Genomic DNA, 22,460 nt, shown 5'->3' with positions numbered 1-22,460 from the left:
CTTGGATGTTTTTCCTTTCGCCTCGTCTGAAACCTCCTTCTCTGTGAGACCTGAATAATGCTACAAGACTCTTGCTCCAGGCTAGCTGGAGCCCTGAATAAGAGGACATGCCACATTTTATTGCATTTCATTGTCACCACTTGTTATTTCTAATACCAAACTGGTTTGTCCCATGTCTATCAGCCTGGTAGCAAAAGGGGGCAGTCCACAGACAAAGTCATTTCTGCATACTTTGGGAATTCCCCAGGGATGTGGAAAAATATTATTTTATGGCTTTCTTTAAAAGACAAACTCCAAATCTCTGCTTTCTTTTGTAAATACTTGAAAGACCCCAAACTGCAATACAAATCGCTGCTCTGCAATGTCTTCCAGGTGGTCGACATTGTGTAAGTACAGAGGCTAGGGCTAGGTGTATATAGGGTGACCATATGAAAAGGAGGACAGGGCTCCTGTATCTTTAACAGTTGCATAGAAAAGGGAATTTCAGCAGTTGTCATTTGTATATATGGAGAACCTGGTGAAATTCCCTCTTCATCACAACAGTTAAAGTGCAGGAACTATACTAGAGTGACCAGATTTAAAAGAGAGCAGGGCACGTGCAGCTTAACTGTTGTGATGAAGAGAGAATTTCACCAGGTTCTCCATATATACAAATGACACCTGCTGACATTCCCTTTTCAATAGAACTGTTAAAGATACAGGAGCCCTGTCCTCCTTTTCATATGGTCACCCTAGGTGTGTAGCTTCCTGTTCACCTAATCCTGAACCATAGCAATTCAAGCTCTATGATGCAATTGCCCTGACCGTGCTCATTGCTCATCACCCTCCATGAGGCATGGAAGGTTGAGGATGTCAGCTGAAGATAAAAAGGGGAAAAGGTGGCAGAAAATAGACAGGATAGAATTACTAAAGGTTTATGGCGGCCTTACCTAATCTGGTGACTTCTAGATATGTCGAACTGCAACTCCTATTATCCCCACCCAGCATGGCCACTTGCTGGGAATGATGGTAATTGCAGTTTAACATACCTGGAGGGCACCAGGTTAAGGAAGGCTAATTTATGGTATCAAGGAGGGGAGAATTACGATACTTAATTTCCTTCTCCCAACACAGTCCAAGATGCTATATGATTTTAAGGACTCTGCCCATTTTGAAGCCAAAAGAGAATGAGGGAGTCAATTAAGAGTGGAGGGAAGCACTACCTCTGGTCTCATTTACTCACCCATTCCATGAGTCTTTAAACCAGGGTTAAGGAACTTGTGGCCCTCCAGATGTTTTAGTCTATAATGCCTGTGATCAATCACCACTGGCTGTGCTGCCTAGGCAGATGGGAGTTCTAGGAAAAACAACTGGAGCCACAAGTTGTGAACCCCTTCTTTAAGTTGTGAAAGGAACAGTCTCTCAACAATACAAAACAAAAAACTTGGAAGAAGGAATGAAATTAGGGCCTAGGGATGCACAATATGAACTACATATTCCTTGCTACACAGGAAGCTACACATCTAGCCCCAGAGCTCAGCAATTTCACAATGTTGTACTATGGTGTGGGGAGGAGGGACCTCTCCAGGTATGTGATTCCTTGTGGGCCTCGAAACTTAAATTTGTTCTGTTTCTCTTCTCTTTATACAAATATTCTTATAACGTCCATTATCTTTTTTGTTTTGTTTTTATACCATTATGCAATGAAAACTTGTTTCAGAAAAATAGTAAAATTCCGCTCTTAAAGCACTGCACACAAAAGTACCACAGCAGGGCAAAATGCATTTGTACTAGGAAGATACAGGCTTGTCACTTGAGTCTGTATAGCATCTTATCTCCTTCTGGGACAGTTTCACACGTTATGCTTTTCCTGCATAGAAGGTAGTTTCCTATAGTTAAAAGAGTGCGAAACCTGCTGGTAGCTTAATGAGCACAACAATAGCACATTTTGCTGTGGCCACGTGCTTTATATACGAATGCTGAGCCTATGATATTGATTTTGTCTTCAAAGTGCTGCTGTAACCCATTCCAAGCCATTGCAAACAGCAAAATAAAAAGGCACATTTTTTTTTTAGCACAATCCTGGAACACCACACATGAGGCACTTGCCTCTTAAACCAGTATATCTGATTGAAAATCAGTGAGATTATCCAGAGAAGAATCAAGGGGTTGGCAGTGCAGAGGTGAGGATGTAAGGACAGTTCTCTTTCTAAGTAGATCGGATCCAACTCACCCTTCCATCTATCCCAAACCGAGCTGTCAGCTGTAGCCTTTGGCAAGATCTGGGATCATAGAGGCTGCAAAACCCCCGGGGAAAAGATCAATTTAAGAATTTAAAACCATAAAGTTAGGCCGCTGGTAGCCCTTGGGTATGAAGCTCCTGAAGAATAATTGTATTAAGTCTGTTGCAGCAAAAATATCCAAAAGCCTTGTAGCCTTTTACTGCCCTATCTTTTGCATGCTTTTCTTAGAAGTCTCATTGGGACATATTCCAAAGAAAGCATCGCAAGCATCTCAGCTTCCCTCTCAAGCAAATGCACTTAGGAAGGATTTCAGTCTCAGTTTGTGGTGGTTTGAGTTTCCTGCAGGCTGGCTCGTACTTCCTCAGATGCACCCACGTGCATCGTCACCACGCTTCCTCCTTTCGAAAAAGGAGGTCTGAGCCTAGCTCAAGCCCCTCTTTGCGGTGGCAACCGAGGAGCCCCTTCCATGCAGCAGATGGCCAGACTGCCCCCCCCGCAGCCCTAGCTCGATCTCGTTTTCGTGCGCTTCGTCCCGCCCCAAGCCAGGCGCCTTTCGGTCCGGTCTGGAGTTAGGAATCTCGAAGGCTGCCATCCTATCCACACTTACCTAGGAGTAAGTCCCATTGAACCCAGTGGGACTTACTTCCGACTAAACACGCATAGGATGATGGTGCCATCTGCATTAGGACCTCAGCCTCACAGTCCCAAGAGCGTTCGTTTCCTTCTCTGCCATTACCTCGCCACTGCGGTGGCGCAATGCCCATGGCCCGCAGTCGAACCTAACTTGCGCCCACCGCCCACCTCTTTTCTAGCACCGCACGAGTCCCAGCGGGCGCTCGGGCCCTTTTTATTCAAGAGCATCGCCAGCCCGGAGTAAGTCTACAGAGGACTTGTGCTTCCGATCAGGCCACGCCCCGTTCGTACCCTGGTTCCGATGCCCAGCAGCCGCCTCCTCGGCCCCTCCCCCTGATGGCAAGCCGCGCACTCCAGGGCCAATGGAGAGCTCCCTCCCCTCCGGGATCAGTAGTAGCGCCCGCTCCTCTCATACAGTATTAGATTACACAGGAAAGCCGAGCGGACTCGACGATTCTCGGCTAAGGAAGGGGGGTGGAACGAGCGAGGGAAGGGGCGCGGCCTCCCAGGGCTGGCCCCACCCCCGCTCGCCGCTTTCGGTCCTGGAGCGCCGCTAGGCTGCCAGAGGGAAAGAGCCACCTGCTTCTGAGCAGTCGGGGCTGGCGAGCTGTTTGCTCCTCCGTCGCAGAGACCCGCCGCCGCTGGCGCCCCCGCCTGCGCCTCCAACTTCTTTCGCTGCCGCCCCACAGAGCTCGCCTGGAAAGTTCCTGACCGCTTTCCCTTTGGGAAAGAATCACGCCGCCGCCGCCTTCTCTGCGAAGGAGCGCCGGAGAGAGGAGCAGCGCTCGCCTTCGCCTTCCGTTCCTTCCTTCCCTTCAGGAGGAGCAGCGCCCCAAGTCGCCGTTCGCTTGGCGCTTCGCGGGGAGGCGGGATGGAGACCCCCTCTGCCGCCGCCTCTTCCCGTCGCGAGCTGCAGCCACCGTCGCCGCTGCTTCTCCTGGGCTTGCTGCTCTCTGCCCTTTGCCTGCGGCCAGGTGAGTGAGGGAGGGACTTAAGCCGAGCTCCACGAGCGCCCCGAGGGGCATTGGGCGGGCGGCGGGGGCGCCTGTCCGCGCGCGGGCAGCTGTCAAGAGTGTGGCGCGTTCGCCTCTCGCCACCCGCTTTCCCTTTCCCTTTCCCTTTCGTGCGGAACTTTAGAAAGGGTCTGGGCATAGGGAGGGCGAGCAGGCGGGGGAGGGGGGAAGCTCTGCTGCGGTGGCTGCAGGTGGCCGGGCTGAGGGGCTTTCGATATCGCTTGTGGCTCTCTCGATTGCCCTCCCTTCCTGGATCGATGAGAGGCTCGCGTCTGGTGATCGAGATTTCGAAGGGTTTACTTGATCTCCGTGTGTGTGTCTGTGCGTTATATGTGCGAGAGTGTGCGTGCGTGTTGATAGATTGCGGTCCCCAACCCCCGTACGACGCAGCTTTCGTACTTAAGATATGCGATCCTGTGCCTTTTAAACTCGGTGGGACTTTGGCGTAAATGTGGAGAGGAACGGTCTGCGCAGGGCCCGTGGACGGCAGCCGGAGTGTTTTCCCCATGCATGGTAGTGCTCATTTTCTTCCCAGATGTATTCTCTCCCCTGCTTCTTCCATTCAGGTCATATCATATAATTTTACCCTGCGCACACCTGGGTGTAGCCCCACTGAGCTCGGTGGGATTTAGGACTCTTTCAGGGCGATTCGCAAACCACTTTGTCGCCTGCTTCTGGGACGTAGTCGGGACTAACCTGTTTTAAATTCAAATTATGGTACTTGGAAACGAGGACCTTTCGCTTTGCTTTTGTTATTTCCTTTATTCCACCCGCTCATTAGCCCCGGATACCGCTATAAAAAGCGTATTACATTTTAAATACAGATTGTGGGTTATTGCCCTTTCTCCTCTTCTGCTTGGGTTTTATCGTGAAAGTAAACAGAATCTGCTTTCTGTGGTTCTCGGCTCCCGTTTAACTCCCTGAGGAATCGTGCAAGATTTGTCAGAAATAGAAAAGGCTCTCTAAGTTGGGTGGGTTTCTTCTGTCTCCCTTTTGAAAGTTGCCTTTCTGGTTTGGGCTAGAGTGGGAACAGAAAGAGATGACCTCACCTGCATTTGTAAAGAAACCTACACAGCAAATGACAAGCACGTCCTTTGTGTGTGGAGGGAAGGGGTGGGGTGGGGGACAGGGCGGCAAGGAGCTTATTTTGTTAAATAGTGTGCAAGATAATTCAAGCAGAAGGCTAGCTACCAGTTCAAGGCAGGTCTGTGAGTCTTGTCAGTTCTGATCCTGATACTTTAAACATTACTGTAAGCCTCCTTCCAGAAACTTGCCATTGTATCTATATCCTGTACTCTAGACTAAATGGCTACATAGACTGGGGAGCCTTTCTGCTGTACCTCTCTAGGAATAGTTCCACCTCTGCAGGTCAGGCTAGATGTTACCTATGTGTGTATGAAAGACAGAGAGAGGGAGAGATTTTAATTCTGGTCTACAGTCTGCCAGCCTGTGCATTGTATTGATGGCAGAAGAGGTGCCTCTGCATACATTCAAGTGATTTAAAATCAATAATTGTTGCTGTTAAAAGTGTTTCGTCTTCAGGACTGGAGATTTGAAACATGGAGCTGATTCATTTCTTGTTTCTCTATGAGGTTTACAGATTCCCCCACCACCATCATACTTGCAAAACGTTGGAGAAATCCCGTGGCTAAGTCCTTCTTTAGCGTCCTGAGATGTAAGATCCACCTGATTCTTGGAAACTGGACTAAGCACACATTTAAATAATTTTTCAGTCCTAGAATTATGTACATTACAATCTACAATCCTTTTATTCTGGAGCAGACTCATTTAAGAGGACTTCCAGGCAGTGCTTTTATTGTACAATTGTGCTGCCTCATTCACTGAATTTTATAGGGGACAGGAGTAGTGGATGTCCGGATGATGATGTCTTCAATTTATAGCCCACCTGTTTTCCCACTGCTGCTTCTGCTCTTTTTCTTATTTTTTAAAAAAACTGTTAAGGGGAAAAAAAAAGATGGAATAGCTGCACAATGTTTTTTGATTATTAGCGCTAGGAACCCTCCATCTGGAAGCACTCAAAGTCATTTGGGATTCTACAGAGTATGTGAGCTGCATCCAAAAGTTCAGTTTGGCTCCTATTATTATTTCTCGAGGTTCTTAGGATTTCAGCAAATGGGAGTAATGAACTGTGTTTGAAACAACCTGGGCTACTCTGTTTGTAATTTTCTGTATGTTCTAGTTGTGTATTAAACTGAACTGAACTCAAGGGAAGCAAACTGTGAACGGTGTCCTTCCTTCACTGTGGAGAGTGTCTCATTATTCTTGTAGAAAGAGCGTCAGCCTGTGGTTACATTTTGTATTGCTCAAAGAGAGATGCTTTGTGTGCCTGCCTTTAGACTCAAGACGGAAGCATTGCAGTGAATTCAATGTTTTCAGTCATCAGACTGTACATTTGGAGAACTCTGCTATTAACCAGATAAAGGGGGAAATGAAATGGATGAATAGGACCACATTTTCAGGAATTTTGTCATAGTGAAATTCTGATTTGAGTAACTCTGAAGTTCTGATTTCATTAAATGCCACCAAACCAACCAACCAAAACATGGCAGTTTTTCTGTTATTAAACACAGCATTTAATTATCATGGGTTGAAGTGGCAGTCGTGCTGCATTTACAAGGATACTAATTACATTGAAACATAAAAATATAGAAGTTGTGTCTAGGTAAGCCTTTGAACAATGCTTATATCAAGGCTGCAATTTAATGTATGGTTAACTTGAGAGTAAGCCCCATTGAACACAGTGTGATTTACTTCCAGGAGAATATATTCATAAAGAGTGTGTGTGTGTGCGCTTATTTTGCTTATTTTGTACAGGAGAAGAAAGGTGTTACTAGCAAAAGTTTATATATTCCTTATATTGTGAAATAATGCCTCTGCTTTATAATTAACTAACAAAAAATGCATAGGATCTTTCAAAATTCTGCCACAGAATGTTTTGTCTGCCATTACCCTTTTAGAGGCAGCTAGTCTACTAATATATTTCTTTTACCAAATTGACAGTACATCAAACAAAACCGTGTACAATGTAACTATATAAGATATGCTGCTTGTTTCTCTTGACAAAGAGAGCTTCACTTTAAATAAATTTATTATTTCTGAAATGGGAATCATTTCAGTTCTGTTCTTTGAGCACTATCATGTACATGTTCATTCAAAGTCCCAATGCTTTCAATGGTCCTTACTCACTATTAAATGATTTACACAACATCTAATGCATGCCAAGTCAGAAGTAAGCCCTCTTGAGTGCAGTGTGGCTTATTCACAGATAAAGTAATAGGTGCATAAGTAGTAATAGGATTTCATCCTTTGGATTGCAACCATAAACATGTTGAATCACAATAAGTAGTTCCACTAAAAACAATTCTGCTATAACGGAAAGTGTTTTAAGATAGGAGACTGTTAGAGCAGTGCGACAATGGAATCAGCTACCTAGGGAGGTTGTGGGCTCTCCCACACTAGAGGCATTCAAGAGGCAGCTGGACAACCATCTGTCAGGGATGCTTTAGGGTGGATTCCTGCATTGAGCAGGGGGTTGGACTCGATGGCCTTGTAGGCCCCTTCCAACTCTGCTATTCTATGATTCTATGATCTAAACAACTTTATTCAGTGGGGCTTACTTCTGAGTGGCCATGCATAGAGGATTGTGCAGTGATATTGCAGCCCTGTGCAGGCTTAGAGTGTAAGGCCCATTAAATGTGGGAATTACTTCAGTGTAAACATACTTAGAAATAAGGCTGAAAAGTTAAAAAAAAAAAAGAAAAAGAAAAAAGGCTTATTATTTAAAATAAGAAATGAGGCTGTTATTTAAAACAACAATCAAGTCTGCTTATCTATTGGAGTACCCAGATTTCTCTTAAAGTAAGGCTTTTATCTTTGTAAAAATATTTTGCCTTAGCTAGTAGTATTTTAATACTTTCACTTCAGTCCTAAAGTCATTTACTTGGAAATGGGTCCCATTGATTTAAAGATAACTGTGAATAGGATTGTAGCATTTTATGCACATTCCAATCACACTGCTTTATCACTCCAGAGAGTAAACTACTCAGTCCAGCTGAATACACTATCATCATGCTTCTTGGAAACGTCCTACTCAAACTGAGACATGTAGCCCAGTAAATGCACAGGCAATGGAATATGCTTGAGATAATGCATGGTGGGTGAGGCAGGCTCTAAAAACATTTACTTAACATGGCAAAGACTGAATTGCTTGTTTTTCCTCCTAAACCCTCTCCTCACCTCTCATTCTCTCTTACTGTCAACGATGTCACGCTTACTCCGGTCAAGGAAGCTCGTAGTCTTGGCTTTATATTTGACTCCTCGCTCTCCTTTACTCCTCACATCGAGGCAGTAGCTAAATCCTGTCGTTTCTTCCTGTATAATATTGCCAGGATTCGACCATTTTTGTCTGTCTCTTCTGCCAAGACTCTCGTTCACGCACTGGTTATCTCACGGTTGGACTACTGCAACCTTCTTCTCTCTGGCCTTCCTTCGTCTCACATCAGTCCGCTGGTCTCTGTCCACCACTCTGCCGCTAAGATCATCTTCTTGGCCCGCCGCTCTGACCATGTCACTCCACTTCTGAAATCTCTTCATTGGCTTCCAATTCACTCCAGAATCCAATATAAACTTCTCCTGCTGACCTTCAAAGGTCTTCATGGTCTAGCTCCTGCCTATCTCTCCTCTCTCATCTCATACTATCGCCCCGCTCGTGCTCTCCGCTCCTCTGATGGCATGCTTCTCGCCTGCCCTAGGACCTCCACTTCCCTTACTCGGCTTCGTCCTTTTTCTTCTGCTGCCCCTTACGCCTGGAACGCTGTTCCAGAACACTTGAGAACTACAAACTCAATCACTGCTTTTAAAGCTCAGCTAAAAACTTTTCTTTTCCCTATAGCCTTCAAATATTGAGTTTGTTCTGACTCTATACTGTTAGCTTCTCCCTACCCGGTGCCTGTTTACACTTCCCTGTGCCTGTTTGCATTCTCCTTCCCTCTTTATTGTTTACTACAACTTATTAGATTGTAAGCCTATGCGGCAGGGTCTTGCTATTTACTGTGTTATCTGTACAGCACCATGTACATTGATGGTGCTATATAAATAAATAATAATAATAATAATTTAAACATGTGCTTTTTATCCATTGATTTTCATAGAAAGCAAGGAGATCAGAGGGCTGCCACTTCCTTATCAGTTATCTAAATTTATCCTTGTTCAACCCTCATTGTTATAGAGAAAATAAGAGGTATTTTTTGTATCAGATATAAGGCATATTAGTCCATTTTTCTACAGATGATGATATGGTTCGCTGAACAGAAGTGTTTATGGTTAATGTAGTTCAGTGGAAAAGAATGTGGGCTGGAATTCTCCAGTTCAATATTCGCTTCTCTTATGAACTCTCTAGATAGCCTCGGGCATGCTACTTACTCTCACCCTCCTCTGTCTGAAACATCAGGAAAATATTAATCCCTACTTACATAGGATGAGTGAGGTAATGTGTTCAAATAGCGCTACATTCATGAGTGTATCAATGATTATAATAAGAGAATTTTTATAAGTTAATAAAATGCAGCATTACCCAATGTTTCTGTAAGACTCATAGTGCAATCCTGTGCATCTTTACTTGGAAGCAAGCTCCGTTGCATTCATAGGATTGCAGCTTTAGAAACAAGCATTTTAATGAGTTGCTTGTTTTATTTTTTCCATCTCTTGACCCAGCATTGGCTTAATATGCAAGGGCCAATCAGCTAATCCACAACCCTCGTAAACGGAAGTATTTGTGCTTTAGATGCTTTAAGATATTGTTCAAATCTACTAGATTCAAAGGCTTAAGTGCACCCACACAGTTTTCCCACTCTTAAGGGGTTCACGGCTCACTTCAGTGGAGTGGGGAGCAGCTTAGGGTACAATCCTATGCATGTTTAGACTGAAAAAAGTCCTTAATTTGATATGCAAAGGGAAGTTTTAACTGGTATTAAATGGGAATACAAATGATGGTATCCTTTGGATACAATGTTTGGATATCTACACAGCATTATATTTCTTCATACAGGATTGGATCCAGATTTATGCTGGAGCAACTATGCTGGTGCAGTGGGCTCCCTCCTTCTCATGGCAGTCCCCCCACAAGTACACTGAAAATACTACTCAGAAAGTCAGGGCTGAATAGAGTGAGCTGTGGTGTAGGAGGGATGAGGAAGGACCCCAAAACTTGGGTGGAAGGACCTGCTGAAAGTGGAGCTTTTGCTCTCAAATAAGGCAGGTATTGAAACCAACCCATAAAGTAATTTCCCACCCAACCACCCCAACAGCAACATGCTCAGTTTTCATTTAGGAAATATGTTTGAAAATCTAATATTCAAGTAGATGTTCCTTTCTAGAAAATTTGTAGGAACACAGGAATCGGAGGTTACCAGGCCGTGGAAGCTAGTGACTCCGATTTCTGGATTTCAGTTAGAAGCAGACAGAATTCTAAAGGAACTGTCCAAAGTGCTGAACCCTATCCCCAAAATACTTTTAGGACCTTGGGTAGCTCCTTTAGAGTTCTGGCTGGTTCTGAGTGAAACCCAGAATGGATTCACGGCCCCTCCAAAATCAGAGCCTTCAGCCGCTACTGATACAAGATCAGACTCTTATCCATGTAGCCTAGTATTCTTTGCTTTTCAGGGAAACCCTCCAGGTTTTCCACCAGAAGTCATTCCCTTCACATGTAATGGCGAATCATGAGTTACAAGGGCTCATTGATGCATATAGGGCTATCAATTAGGGTGTGCCTCACATCTAACTTTCACATTTACTTTGCACAACTCAGGTGATGCATGTTGTATATTTGGTGGTTCCTAAGTACATCTGACCTGAGTCTGTGTTCATCAACCTATGAGGCCCTCCTATCATTTTGAAAATGCTTTAGCAAGAATAGTACAGTTTTTAGCAAGAATTACACAATTGATCATTCCTGTAAGAAAAGAACATCTTGAGGTTCAAACTGATAAAAGTATGCCAGCAGAATGGGATAATGCAGCCTTTCCCAATCTGGTACCGTCCAGATATATTGGACTATTCTTCATCTTAAGAGGGTTTTAGTTTAGTCCAACATACCTGGAGGACACCACGTTGGGGAATACTGGGACAGTGCTTATCTGGGTTGTGCATGTGCATTGCATAATGTTTTTCTATTCCTTTGCACTGTTTGAATACATACATAGACTGAAAATAGCTTGCTCCCAGTGAACCAGTTACAGTTGGCATTCTTGAATTTGGGAAACAGGCTAATTTCAAGTTCATAGACTTTTTAAAAAACTGTTTGGTGCAAAGGAAAACCACTGAACTGTGGAATATGACCTTTTCATTTAAAAATGAACAAACCAGATAATAGTCTACAGTGCAATTATGTGTGTTTGTGTGTGTGTGTATACTCAGAATTATGCCCCGTTGCATTCAGTGGGATTTACTCCCAGGTAAGAGACTATAGGATTGCAGCCAAAGTAACTTCTAATAGCTGAGCAGAATTCAGGATTTACTATGTGTTTGGCTGAGGTGGACTGGAGGGTGGAATCCTTGCATACAGCAAAATAGGTAAACCCTGTACCAGTGTGCAAGGATTTTTAGATTGGGACCATAATGTAAACAAGCTGCAAATTGGGGCCCAGGACACTAGATAAAATATTATATTTCTTCTGAACCAATTCTGGTTTGCATCTCTAAATTACATCCTCCATGTCTTAGGATGGAAAGATGATACAAAATTTCTATGGTCAAAAGTTTAGTACTTATGGCATATGAACCAGAAAAGATAACAAATGTTAGTTCACTGAGCATCATCTAATCCCCACTCAGCCCTATCCAGTGGATATTAATCTGGTGCCTTAATGGGGTAGTTCTCCAGTGAATGTCTGCTTAGTTTAAGATTAAATTGCTTTTCTTAGCATATGTATACATTTACAGAACAGCAAATCAGTATCTATTTGCTCAACTGGTATTTCCTTCGTAGATAAGAAATATGCCCTTTTTCAAAAAAGTGATAAAATAGTGAAGAGAGAGTAAAGCTTCAGGCTGTGTTACAAAGGTTATCTCGTTTTTGGAATGGTTCTCTAATGTTTGGTTAAAAAGCATTGAAGTTTTCTCACTGGATATAGTAAGGAAACATTAAGCTCTCCCATGAAAGCTAACAAAAGGCGTTTGTTTGTTTTATTTCTCCCCTTACAAAGTATTTTAATTGCATTATTAATTTAATCCTAATTACAGCTAAAGTACAGCTCCATTACCACTTCTGATCTGGCGTTACTTTAAACCACGTGGAGTTGTGATGTTTCCCCACCCACCCTACTTTGGGAGATATTTAATGAAGAAAGTGAGAGATGCCAAGGCTCATCCTGTAGTTATCTAAAGTGATGCACTTTGGGAGTGAGGGTTTAGAGCTAGATCTGGAATCCCTTTGTGTTATGATTTTGAATATGGGTATTAAGATCAGAAAAAGCAAATGAAATCTAATGCTGTAATTTGCTGCTCCCAGTAGTTTTTACAGATATAATCCTCATGAGGGGAATAGATACTAGATACTTAAATGGACATAGTGACATTATAGTTTACATACTTTCCCAAGTTCTAAGATGAATAAATTGTAATGGATCGTACATTTGCATCGTATTGCATGGTAAGAATACATAATGTAATCACATTTAAAAGAAAATTATTCATTGACATGCCCATTATTTCAGAATACGTTATTACAGAACAGTATACCAAATGTCCAGCTGTTTATGTGTCCAGGCTTGCAAAATCATAAATCACTGAAACAAGTTTAGGCAGCATATTTAGCATGCTTGGAATCCTTTCCATTGTTACTTTCAAGCAATGGGCATCATCCAAAGTTCTTTAAGATTCCTGTACATGTATGTGCGGTTTCTTCTGCCTTCGGCTCCTGCTTGCCCTGTGTCTTCTGCTTGTGATGTCTGAGGCTTTGGCCATGGTGGCTGGTGGCTTCAGTTTTGGTGGGGCTGTGAATCCATTCAGTCAGAACCAGCCAGAAATGTAAAGGAGTTATCCAAGGTGCTGAATCTATTTTGGGGATAGAGTTCAGCACATTGAATAACTTTTTTAGAGTTCTGGCTGTTTCTGACTGAAACCCAGAACAGATTCACAGCAGTGCCACCAGCTTCCATTGGGATTTGGATAGGAGTCTTGGCTATATCATGCCCCTTATCATTGCTCTGTCTGGACCATTGCCCATGGTTAATGAAAGCTGCCAGAGAGGGACTTGCAGAGTAGACTAGTGTTGTGGCTATTGCTGCTCTTCAGGTAGGCATGATACCATTGGACCTCAAGGAGGCAGTGATAAAACCACTTTTTAAAAGTCCTCACTGGACACAGTGGTGTTAGTGACACAGAAGGAACTGGCCACTAATTATATATGTCCCTCCAAAGAGTACTGACCAATGAGCTAGCTGGTTAGATGTGACTGGTTTGGCTTAAGGTAATTGAGTGGTTGCTGTTTTTGAAAACTGTATCTACCAGTTAATCAGAACATGTTACGTTGCCTTTATGCCTTTCTTAAGGGATTTCCAGAGACAACTGGCTAGCCACTCTTGGAAACAGGATGCTGAAATAGCAGGGCTTTCTTTATATTCTTGATTGTCTGTAGACTAAGGCTTAGCTAGACCTAAGGTTCCTCCCGGGATCATCCCTGTTCATGTATATGACACACAGAGGATCCCGGGAGCAGGTAGGGATGACCCCGGGACAATCCTGGGATAAACCTTATTTCTAGCTAAGGCCCAAAATTGATGACATGAATTTTGAATTGCTATTTAGGCCTTAGCTAGACCTAAGGTTTATCCCGGGATCATCCCGGGGTCGTACCTGCTTGCTCCCGGGATATCCTGTGTGTCATTTACATAAACAGGGATGACCCTGGGACGATCGCGGGATAAACCTTAGGTCTAGCTAAGGCCTTAGAGTTCTGTTCACATGTTTATAGAAGCAATGTGATTTGTAGTAAGACTCAGTGAAGTTGTTTACATTTTCTCCATCCATGAAGCTCGCTGGATAGCCACGAGTATGATACTCTTTTACCCTAACTGTGAAAAGTAAGCAGTCCTTCAAACTGCATTGAAATTCTACATAATGCAATGCACAGTGGGATTTCTTCCTTGTTTTCATTTTTAAATAGCAGATCCTAATGCCATACTGCAAACTGTTTTAAAAACATAGTCTTCAAAGAGTTTTGGCATGAAGCAAGGGGAAGCTTCTACTGGAATAATACAAGTTTCCTTGGATATGCAGAATAGTTTTTGAAGGAGTTTTTAGGTCCTAGGCAATATAATATGAACATATAAGAAGTGGGACCTGCAAGAAAACATTAGATTGGGAAGTTGTCCTGTTCAATTACCTGTGCCCTCTTCAGGATACTCTATTCCATTCCTGTCCAGTATGAAAGTGTTATATAAAAGGCAGGAGCCACGCCAAGCAGGATATAGCAGTATGAAAGCAGTACATGATATGTGTGAATGGCCCCAACAGTTGTCAGTGCACTTCAATACCGCTATAAAGCAGTAGTGTGGCTCCTGCCTTTTATATACCGCTTTCATAGTGGAATATCCTGCTTGGTGTAGATTAGGCCTGAGTTGAGGGTGGTAGCAAGCTAAGCTTATAACTTTTTATTATTTTTAAAGATAATGTGTGTACCTCCCATACTCCATCCAGGTCCCCCTTCCCACCCCAATACTTATTTGTTGTGCCTGGAGTATGAGTAACTTGCACTAAACAAGGTCTGAATGAGGGTGCACATGGGGCATGTCTAGACCTCCAAGCTTTCTGGGAGGGAGGGGGGAGGAACTTGCGATACTGAAGTGCACTGTAGGATCTACACTACTGCCTTACAATTGAGATCCTCCCCATCAGTCCACACGCAGCGCGTGACATCTCGGGAGGAAGGAGGACATAGCGCCCACCTTTTAAAAATTATTTATTTACTGAAAATGAGCACACGAGCGCTCCAACGAAAAGTGAGTGTTTTTTTTAAAATAATAATCCCGCTCCCCCCACCCCACCCCTGATGGGCGTGGAGCTCCAGAAGAGTTCTGTGCCTCGTGCCTGGTTCCTCACGTTTACTCATGAGGAGCCGGGACAAACCTGGACAGCTGCCCACACCTCCTGGGACCATGGGAAAAACCAGGGAAAAAGTGTAGGGCAATATCCTGGGGGAATGCAGGGTTCTTCCCTCCCTGCTCCAGGGATCTTTTGTGCGTCATGTGGATGAAAAGGGGTGATCCTGGGACAATCCCCGGGATATCGCCCTGTGTAGACATGCCCATAGGTGTCATATTGAGCTACCTGCCTACATGTGCATGCACAGAAGTAGGCAGTAATGGGAGAAAGAGTGTCCCAGAATCTTTCACATATGCGTTCTGCACCCATGGTAGAATGTATTGTGTAAAACATTTCCTCATTAATGTGAATGTTAGCTTGTATGACTGAGTCCAAACTAAATGTGTAGTGTAAGTTCCATGCTGAAAATGTCCACCTAGCAAGTAAAATATTCTAAGAACTAGTTCAGTGAAACATTAGGCATTTCATAAATAATAGTAATAAATCAAGTTCATCCTGGCAGATATAGAATTTTCCCACAGTGAAGAGACTATTAAGATGAGTTAGAAGGGCAATAGGTATCTACCGTGGTGAATGTGCAGAACACATTTAGATATGTAGTAATTTTTGTGAACCACCCAGAGAGCTTCAGCTATGGCATGGTATAGAAATATAGTAAATGAAACGAAACACAGTATTTTTAGCTTTATAGAGTAATGGGACCACATGAATCCTAAAGCACGAGTTTCCTCTTAATCATGTTTTGTACATCAGGAAGTCATGCAGACATGCTCAAATGCTAGCTGATAAACTAGTGGAAAAAAGTAATATAAAGAAATTCACATGGCTGTTGGAATCTATGCTGTGGGAAACTGTGGCCTTAGCTAGACCTAAGGTTTATCCCTGGATCGTCCAGGGGTCAAACCTGTTCATCTAGGTGACACACAGGGGATCCAGTGCTCAGGCAGGGGCGAACCCTGGATGATCCCAGGATAAACCTTAGGTCTAGCTGTGGCCTGTATCTCCTAGGATTTTATTATATTTATGCCTTTCACTAGTGCACCAAAGTATGTATTTAATGTTGGCCATATCATCCTTTCCTCCTCCACAAGAATTTAATAGATATATCCATTTTCTGCGAAAGCGCTTTATGCAAGCTTTTTGCATAAAGTTAAATATAGCATAATTTTATGTGTGTGCATGTGTGTATTAATATTTCTATAGGAATTTTCCCCATTATCTTACTGTAGGATCTACACTACTGCCTTACAGTGGTACTGTAGTGCACTGACAACAGTTGGGGCCCATGACACATCCACACCAAGCAAGAAATAGCACTATGCAAGTGGTATGAAAGCGGTCTATAGTATGTGTCAATGGGCCCGAACAGTTGTCAGTGCACTTCAATACCAGTATAAAGCAGTAGTGTAGCTCCTGCCTTTTATATACCACTTTCATAGTGGAATATCCTGCTTGGTGTAGATGAGCCCATAGTGTCAACAAAGAAACCAGGAGTGGTTCCAGCCTTTGGTATGAACTTATTCTTAGCTGGAAATGGCGTTCGGTTACCTGAAAAATCCCCAGAATATGCTTCTCTCCTCAGTGTCATGGCCTTTGTTTTGCTCTGTATTGTTGTATTCATTTCACTTATGATGAAATGGGCATTTGTGGTTTTCAGATCAGTAACGTTGACAGTAGACTCCTAAACATGTCTTGCTGAGTTAATGGACTTACACCCTGGTACCAGTGTATAGTATTTTAGTTTTAGTGGCATGAAAGGACTTACTTCCTGGTAACAATGAAGTAAATTTTAGTGGCATGAAATATAATCCTAATATATGATTATGATTCATCACAATTGTTTAAATAATTGCACACGTTAAAAATAAAAAAGCAACAACCATCTTATCATGAACAAAACTCAGGTTGATTCTCTCTCTCTCTCTCACACACACACACACACACACATACACATACACACACCTCAACACTTCATCACTTGTTTAATTGCTCTATGAGCTGCAGCTTCAATAGATTGATTCTTTACATTGAAAAGTATTGTATTTGAAACAATAGGAAATTCTGCCTGTGGTAGATGTCCTGACATCATTGTTTCACACATAAGGATATGGGAGAACTATGTTCAGTTTGTGTTTTAATATGAGCTTACACAAGTTCACATTTTCAGACCACTTTGTGAACTGAAACTTAGTTATCCTTCAAAAAATTTACTTCTACAAATTTTGCATTGCAGTTTTCCAAACAAAAACTATGCACAGAAATACATATATTAAGGAAAATAATGTTGAAAAATGAATTCAGGAAATTGCTTGCAAAATTGTGCATATTAGACATACAAAAATGCACGTATTAGGAGAAATGTGTACAAAAATGCTTATGAATTTCCATGTAAATATTAAAATAGAACAACCCCAAAACCTTAAAGTTTGTGATGAACCAAACTTAAGACTTGAGAAATTATACAAGATTGGATCAATGAGAAACTAAAGTTGACAGATTTATCCACCTGGTTTTTTTTAATCATCATCATCATCATCATCATCATCGCAGCAGCATTTCTACACTGCCCCATAGCCCAGGTTCTCCTGACAGAATACAAATATTAATTCATAGATGCAGTCATGTTGCCATCAACAACATGATAGGTGGTATTGTAACTACCTATTGGAGATTGCCTCTGTCTTTCTAGAAGAGGCATCTGTGGCTTTTCTTGCCCAGCTGTTCCCTCTCTCTTTGACATTCTAGTATAGATTGTTGTTGTTTATTCGTTCAGTCGTTTCCGACTCTTCGTGCCTTCATGGACCAGCCCACGCCAGAGCTTTCTGTCGGCTGTCGCCACCCCCAGCTTCCCCAAGGTCAGACCTCTTTCCCCATTTTTCTTCTTTGTAGCCCATTTTCACTTCCTGTTTTCCTTTCTAATGTAATGTGAGGTTCAGCTCTTCTGCAATAGTTCCCTATTATCTATCTATTGATTCACACCAGATTGGCAAGGGAGAGAAGGGAAGTTGATGTTTCTATTGGAAGAACCCAGCCATTGGCTGTGCATGTGACGTTACTTCATATACTATGCACACAATCTCAAAGTCATGTGGTGCTGGTAGTAAGTATGAATCTACTTCTCCATTTGCAGGTTGACTCCTTCTTTGCTCATACATATTTTGTCTTTGAGATTATGCTTATTCTGAAATTAGCATGTGCAGGTTTTGATCCATTTCTGTCCAGGTTTAGTGCATTTGCTTGAGTGCTCATGGTGTGAAAAATTTAGCCCTATAGCTGTGAATTTAAGGTTTATTTGCTTTGGACATTTTTTTTCTTTTCTTTTTCATGAATGATAGCATAATATGTAAATGGAAGAAGGATGCATTTTAAACTGCTCAGCTAGGAGTATGCAATTAACAGTTTTGGCTGTGAACATAACTAAAAGGTAGAAAATGAGTCTGTACAAATTGCTACGATTATCTCATCACAGTTGTTTTATGTTTAATTAAAATACAAAGAAATCCCTTAACATAGATTTGAGGTTTGGTGGCTGTTTTTAATGAGACTTTTGTGAAAGACATGTTTTTACAGATACTTATCTTTATTAGTTTTGAGATCAGCATATATTTAATTAAATGCATGGCTATTGGAGCTTGTGATTGTTTGTTTGTTTGTTTTGGCTGCAATTTGTAATCTAATTCAATTATATTGCCATTCACATGTCCCTGTGCCATTTTTTTTTCTTGGGGAGATGTTGCCATCTAACAGTATTATAAGCATACGGTAGAATGTTGCGACTTTTTCTGAGTGACTTGCCTTCTGTGCATATTGGGACACTAATTTGTACAAGAGGTGGTGGGATCACTCCTCTGATCCTGCCTCCAACATCATGTGCACTGGCTATCCTCGCTTTTTGATATCCATGCTCTGGATTAAGTACAACATTTGCTTTCTTGCCTTGCTTTGGTACTGGGTTTGGTACTCCTTACTTCGAATTATATGGCCTACAGGAACTCTACTTATTATCTTTAACACTGCATGTTTGACCAAGTCTCACTCTGCCTTCTGTCAAGTATAAGCAGCTTATGCCGCAGAGGACATCCACAAATGACCAAATATTTGATGCAATATCTTGTTCCCTGCTTAACTATCAGTTCTCAGATTGATGGTGAGGGGAGTGTTCCAGCTCCAGATGTTACCAGCTGGGATTCACAGCAACTGCATCCTTTTAAGGCTTTGTTCCATCTGCTCTGCAGATCACCTACTGGATTTTAAGGGTCAAACTACACATTATGTACATGTTCCTTTCCTCTGATTTTTTTAATTGATAAGTAACCTTGGAAGTTGTCATTGGAAATGGAAGTGGGGGATGCTTTATTTTTCCTTCCAGTCATTTGTCTGCTCAAAACCAACTTTTCCAATATACTTTTCTCATGGGGGAAGAGGGATATTTTATCTGTTTTTACATGGGGAGAAAAGCAGCTTGGGTAGAGTGTTTTTGAGTGGACAAACAGTAGAAGGGAAAGAGTTAAGCTCTTTTGCTCCTAATGGCAGCTTCAGAGGGTGCTTCTCAGATGAGAAACACACAGTTGTGTGCATTGTGTAGTTTGGCCCTACACAATGTGGTTACATTTCTGTGTGTCTGACTTTGGCCATGCTATATTAACTCTATTGTGTGCTTGTGTGTTTCCTTTATTATTTATCTATAGTTATCCTAATCACCGGTTATTGGAGGAGTGAACCGGCAATACAGGATAACTAGAGATTACATAGTTTATGATGAAATTGGAAATACAGTAAAATGTGAATAAATTTTAGCCATGATTGCTAGAATTTAGCAAGTGGCAAAACATGTTTACGTTCCTAATCACGTGGCTAGTTTTGGAATTTAACAACTAATATTGCCTGTTGTAATTCAATATAAATAATTGTTCTTTACTTCTATTCAATATTTTGAGAAAACTTTGTTCTTGGTCTTTGACATTTCTTTCAGAATTGCTTGATTTTACTGCAGAATAACTTGAACTCTTAATCCCCTCTGTATGGATTTATAGATAATGGCTTGTGTATTTTTTATTATTTATCCTATGCCTGCTCCTTTACAGGTTAAAGGTTGTTGTAGCAAGACAAACTTTAATAGAGTTTTGAATCTACTGTGTTTGCATGATGACTCTGTACTGAAATGCATGAATCATGTTCAAATGATGAGACACTCATGCTAATAAGAATGCTGCACTCACCATTATAGTGTTGGTGGGTCCTTCAAGAGGAATGCTGGAATGTTTCTGTAGATAAAGAATAGTGGCAGGCAACTGACACTAGGCATCTTTAACACTGTGTGTGCTCTTAGAATCAGGAAAGGCTCATCCATTCTCACCAGACAATTCAAATTCAGTAGCACATATAAAAGGATTATCATTCAAATAATAATTAAAAAAACACACCTTGCTTTCCCCATGAAACATTGCAACAAGTTATTTTTAAAAATATTCAGAGGGATGGGGAATTGGATCATCTATGAAATCTCCAAAAGCTTCTGAGGAGGGACTGAATCAGTTTATAGTCACTTCCATGGAGTGCTCTGCTTTTTGTACCCATGGGGCTTGCTGGTCTCCTGTCTTTAGTGCAGGAGTGAAGAACCTCAGGCTTGGGACCAAATCTAGTCCTCTTGGGGTCCCAAACTGGCCCTTTAGTGTTCTTCGGCTCAAGTTAAAGGAAGTCAGATTCCGGCTGGACATCAGGAAAAACTTCCTGACTGTTAGAGCAGTGCGACGGTGGAATCAGTTACCTAGGGAGGTTGTGGGCTCTCCCACACTAGAGGCATTCAAGAGGCAGCTGGACAACCATCTATCAGGGATGCTTTAGGGTGGATTCCTGCATTGAGCAGGGGGTTGGACTCGATGGCCTTGTAGGCCCCTTCCAACTCTGCTATTCTATGATTCTATGATTCTATGATAGTCACTTTCCTTCACCCACTGATCATTTGGTTAACTCCTGGCTCTTGTGCAGTTTTCCCCCATTTTAAAATGCCTTAGAGCTTTACGCTAAAAGATGCTGAATTGGGATGGGGGTGTATTTTGTTCCCACCTGTTTTGCCTTCAGCCCCACTTCCTTTGCCCACACCCCCACTGAAGTGTGCCCCCTAGAGTCTTTCTGCAATTAAATTCAGCTAAAGAGCTGTAAGAGGCTCCCCAGCTGAAAGAGGTTCCCTAGCACTCTTTTTCTGGACTGATAATTCACATATAGGGTCCAGATAGGAGATTATCTACAAGTTGAAAGGAGTGGATCATGCATCCCTACTGTAAGTCAATATTTCCCAACTCCTACATTCTATTTTGTACAACGTCTGAAGAATGGAGTGGGGATACTTGAATCTTTGGTTACATTTCTGTAATCTGTGATATGAGAAGGTCTGCTTTTCTAAAGTTTTAAAACGCATCTGCACCATTGCTAAAAGACTAATTGGTGGTGCTAATGGCAGGTCCCAATTTTAACTTTAAGGTTTCATAATTTAAAGCCAGTCTGGTGAACTATTTCATCATTGATCTGGACAAACTTTATGAGAAAATTGCTTTGGGCATATATTACGATAGAGAACCTTTTCTCAAGTATTTAGCAAATTTTAAAGTTCAGCAGCAGTGTTCAAGTGCTAAATATCAATGCAATCATATGTCTCCTGAGAGCAGCAGACACATACTTAGCTCCAGTCTTTACATTGTCAGTGGAGTTCAGAAATAGGGGGAGGACTAGTGTGAGTGACTCATGTCACCCATGCAATTATCCCTCCACCCCATATGAGTTGGGACTTGTATTCCAAATAGCCAGCTATACAGATTCTCCCCTAGCACTCTTTTTCGGGACTAATTATTCACATACAGGATACAGATAAGGAGTGGTTCATGCGTCTCTTCCATCACACGATTTCATCCCTGCGCCCTGGTAAATGTATAAACCAAGCCATTATTTTATACCAGGGGAGAATCTCAAGTCAAACCTCCACATTTTGACATTGTGCTTTTATCTTAATTAGCAGCAATGATGAAAATCATCGCTCTTAAATCTGCTATTTGCCATGACAGCTTCGCTCCCAATGCAGATAGCAGCTTTTAGAGGGTGATTTTCATTGGGAGGTGCCACAGTCTTGACAGTGGTCAAGCCCCACCTCCTCCAAGTGGCTGATATTCAAAGTATAAAAAGATACATAAGTGCAAAGCGAAATTATGGATTTAATATAACCCATAGGTGCAAAGCCCGAGGTCTAGCTATGTAAGCTAGAAAAGATAATGATAAAGTATCTAGCATGACTTAGTATGCCCTGAAAACTTTTTGCACTAGGAAGATTCTAACCAAATTAAATTTGCAAAGCACCATTTCACCTTAAAGACCACTACAATCTACAGACCAGAATGTTCTTTCTTATGCCCATTGCCCACTAACATCCTTTCTGTTCTCCCCTTTTTATTTTCAGAAGCAAAATTAATATTTTGATTGA

The 22,460-nt window shown here is 42.1% G+C and overlaps 1 protein-coding gene across 4 annotated transcripts in view; it reads left to right on the top strand.

Moving 5' to 3' along the window:
- The first annotated feature begins 3,419 nt into the window (after positions 1 to 3,419).
- Positions 3,420 to 22,460, top strand: part of ALCAM (activated leukocyte cell adhesion molecule) — a 165,307-nt gene continuing 146,266 nt past the window's right edge. For 2 of the 4 annotated variants that reach the window (XM_063126860.1, XM_063126863.1), the window contains exon 1: positions 3,420 to 3,829. In XM_063126860.1, the coding sequence (XP_062982930.1) occupies positions 3,727 to 3,829 (103 nt within the window). In that variant the 5' untranslated portion in view covers positions 3,420 to 3,726. The remainder of the gene's footprint in view (positions 3,830 to 22,460) is intronic. The other 2 variants (XM_063126862.1, XM_063126861.1) reach the window with 1 other exon arrangement.

Source organism: Elgaria multicarinata, chromosome 5 (assembly GCF_023053635.1).
Source record: "Elgaria multicarinata webbii isolate HBS135686 ecotype San Diego chromosome 5, rElgMul1.1.pri, whole genome shotgun sequence".
In the NCBI taxonomy this organism is placed as follows: Eukaryota; Metazoa; Chordata; class Lepidosauria; order Squamata; family Anguidae; genus Elgaria; species Elgaria multicarinata.
This window is presented reverse-complemented; position numbering and strand designations above follow the sequence as displayed.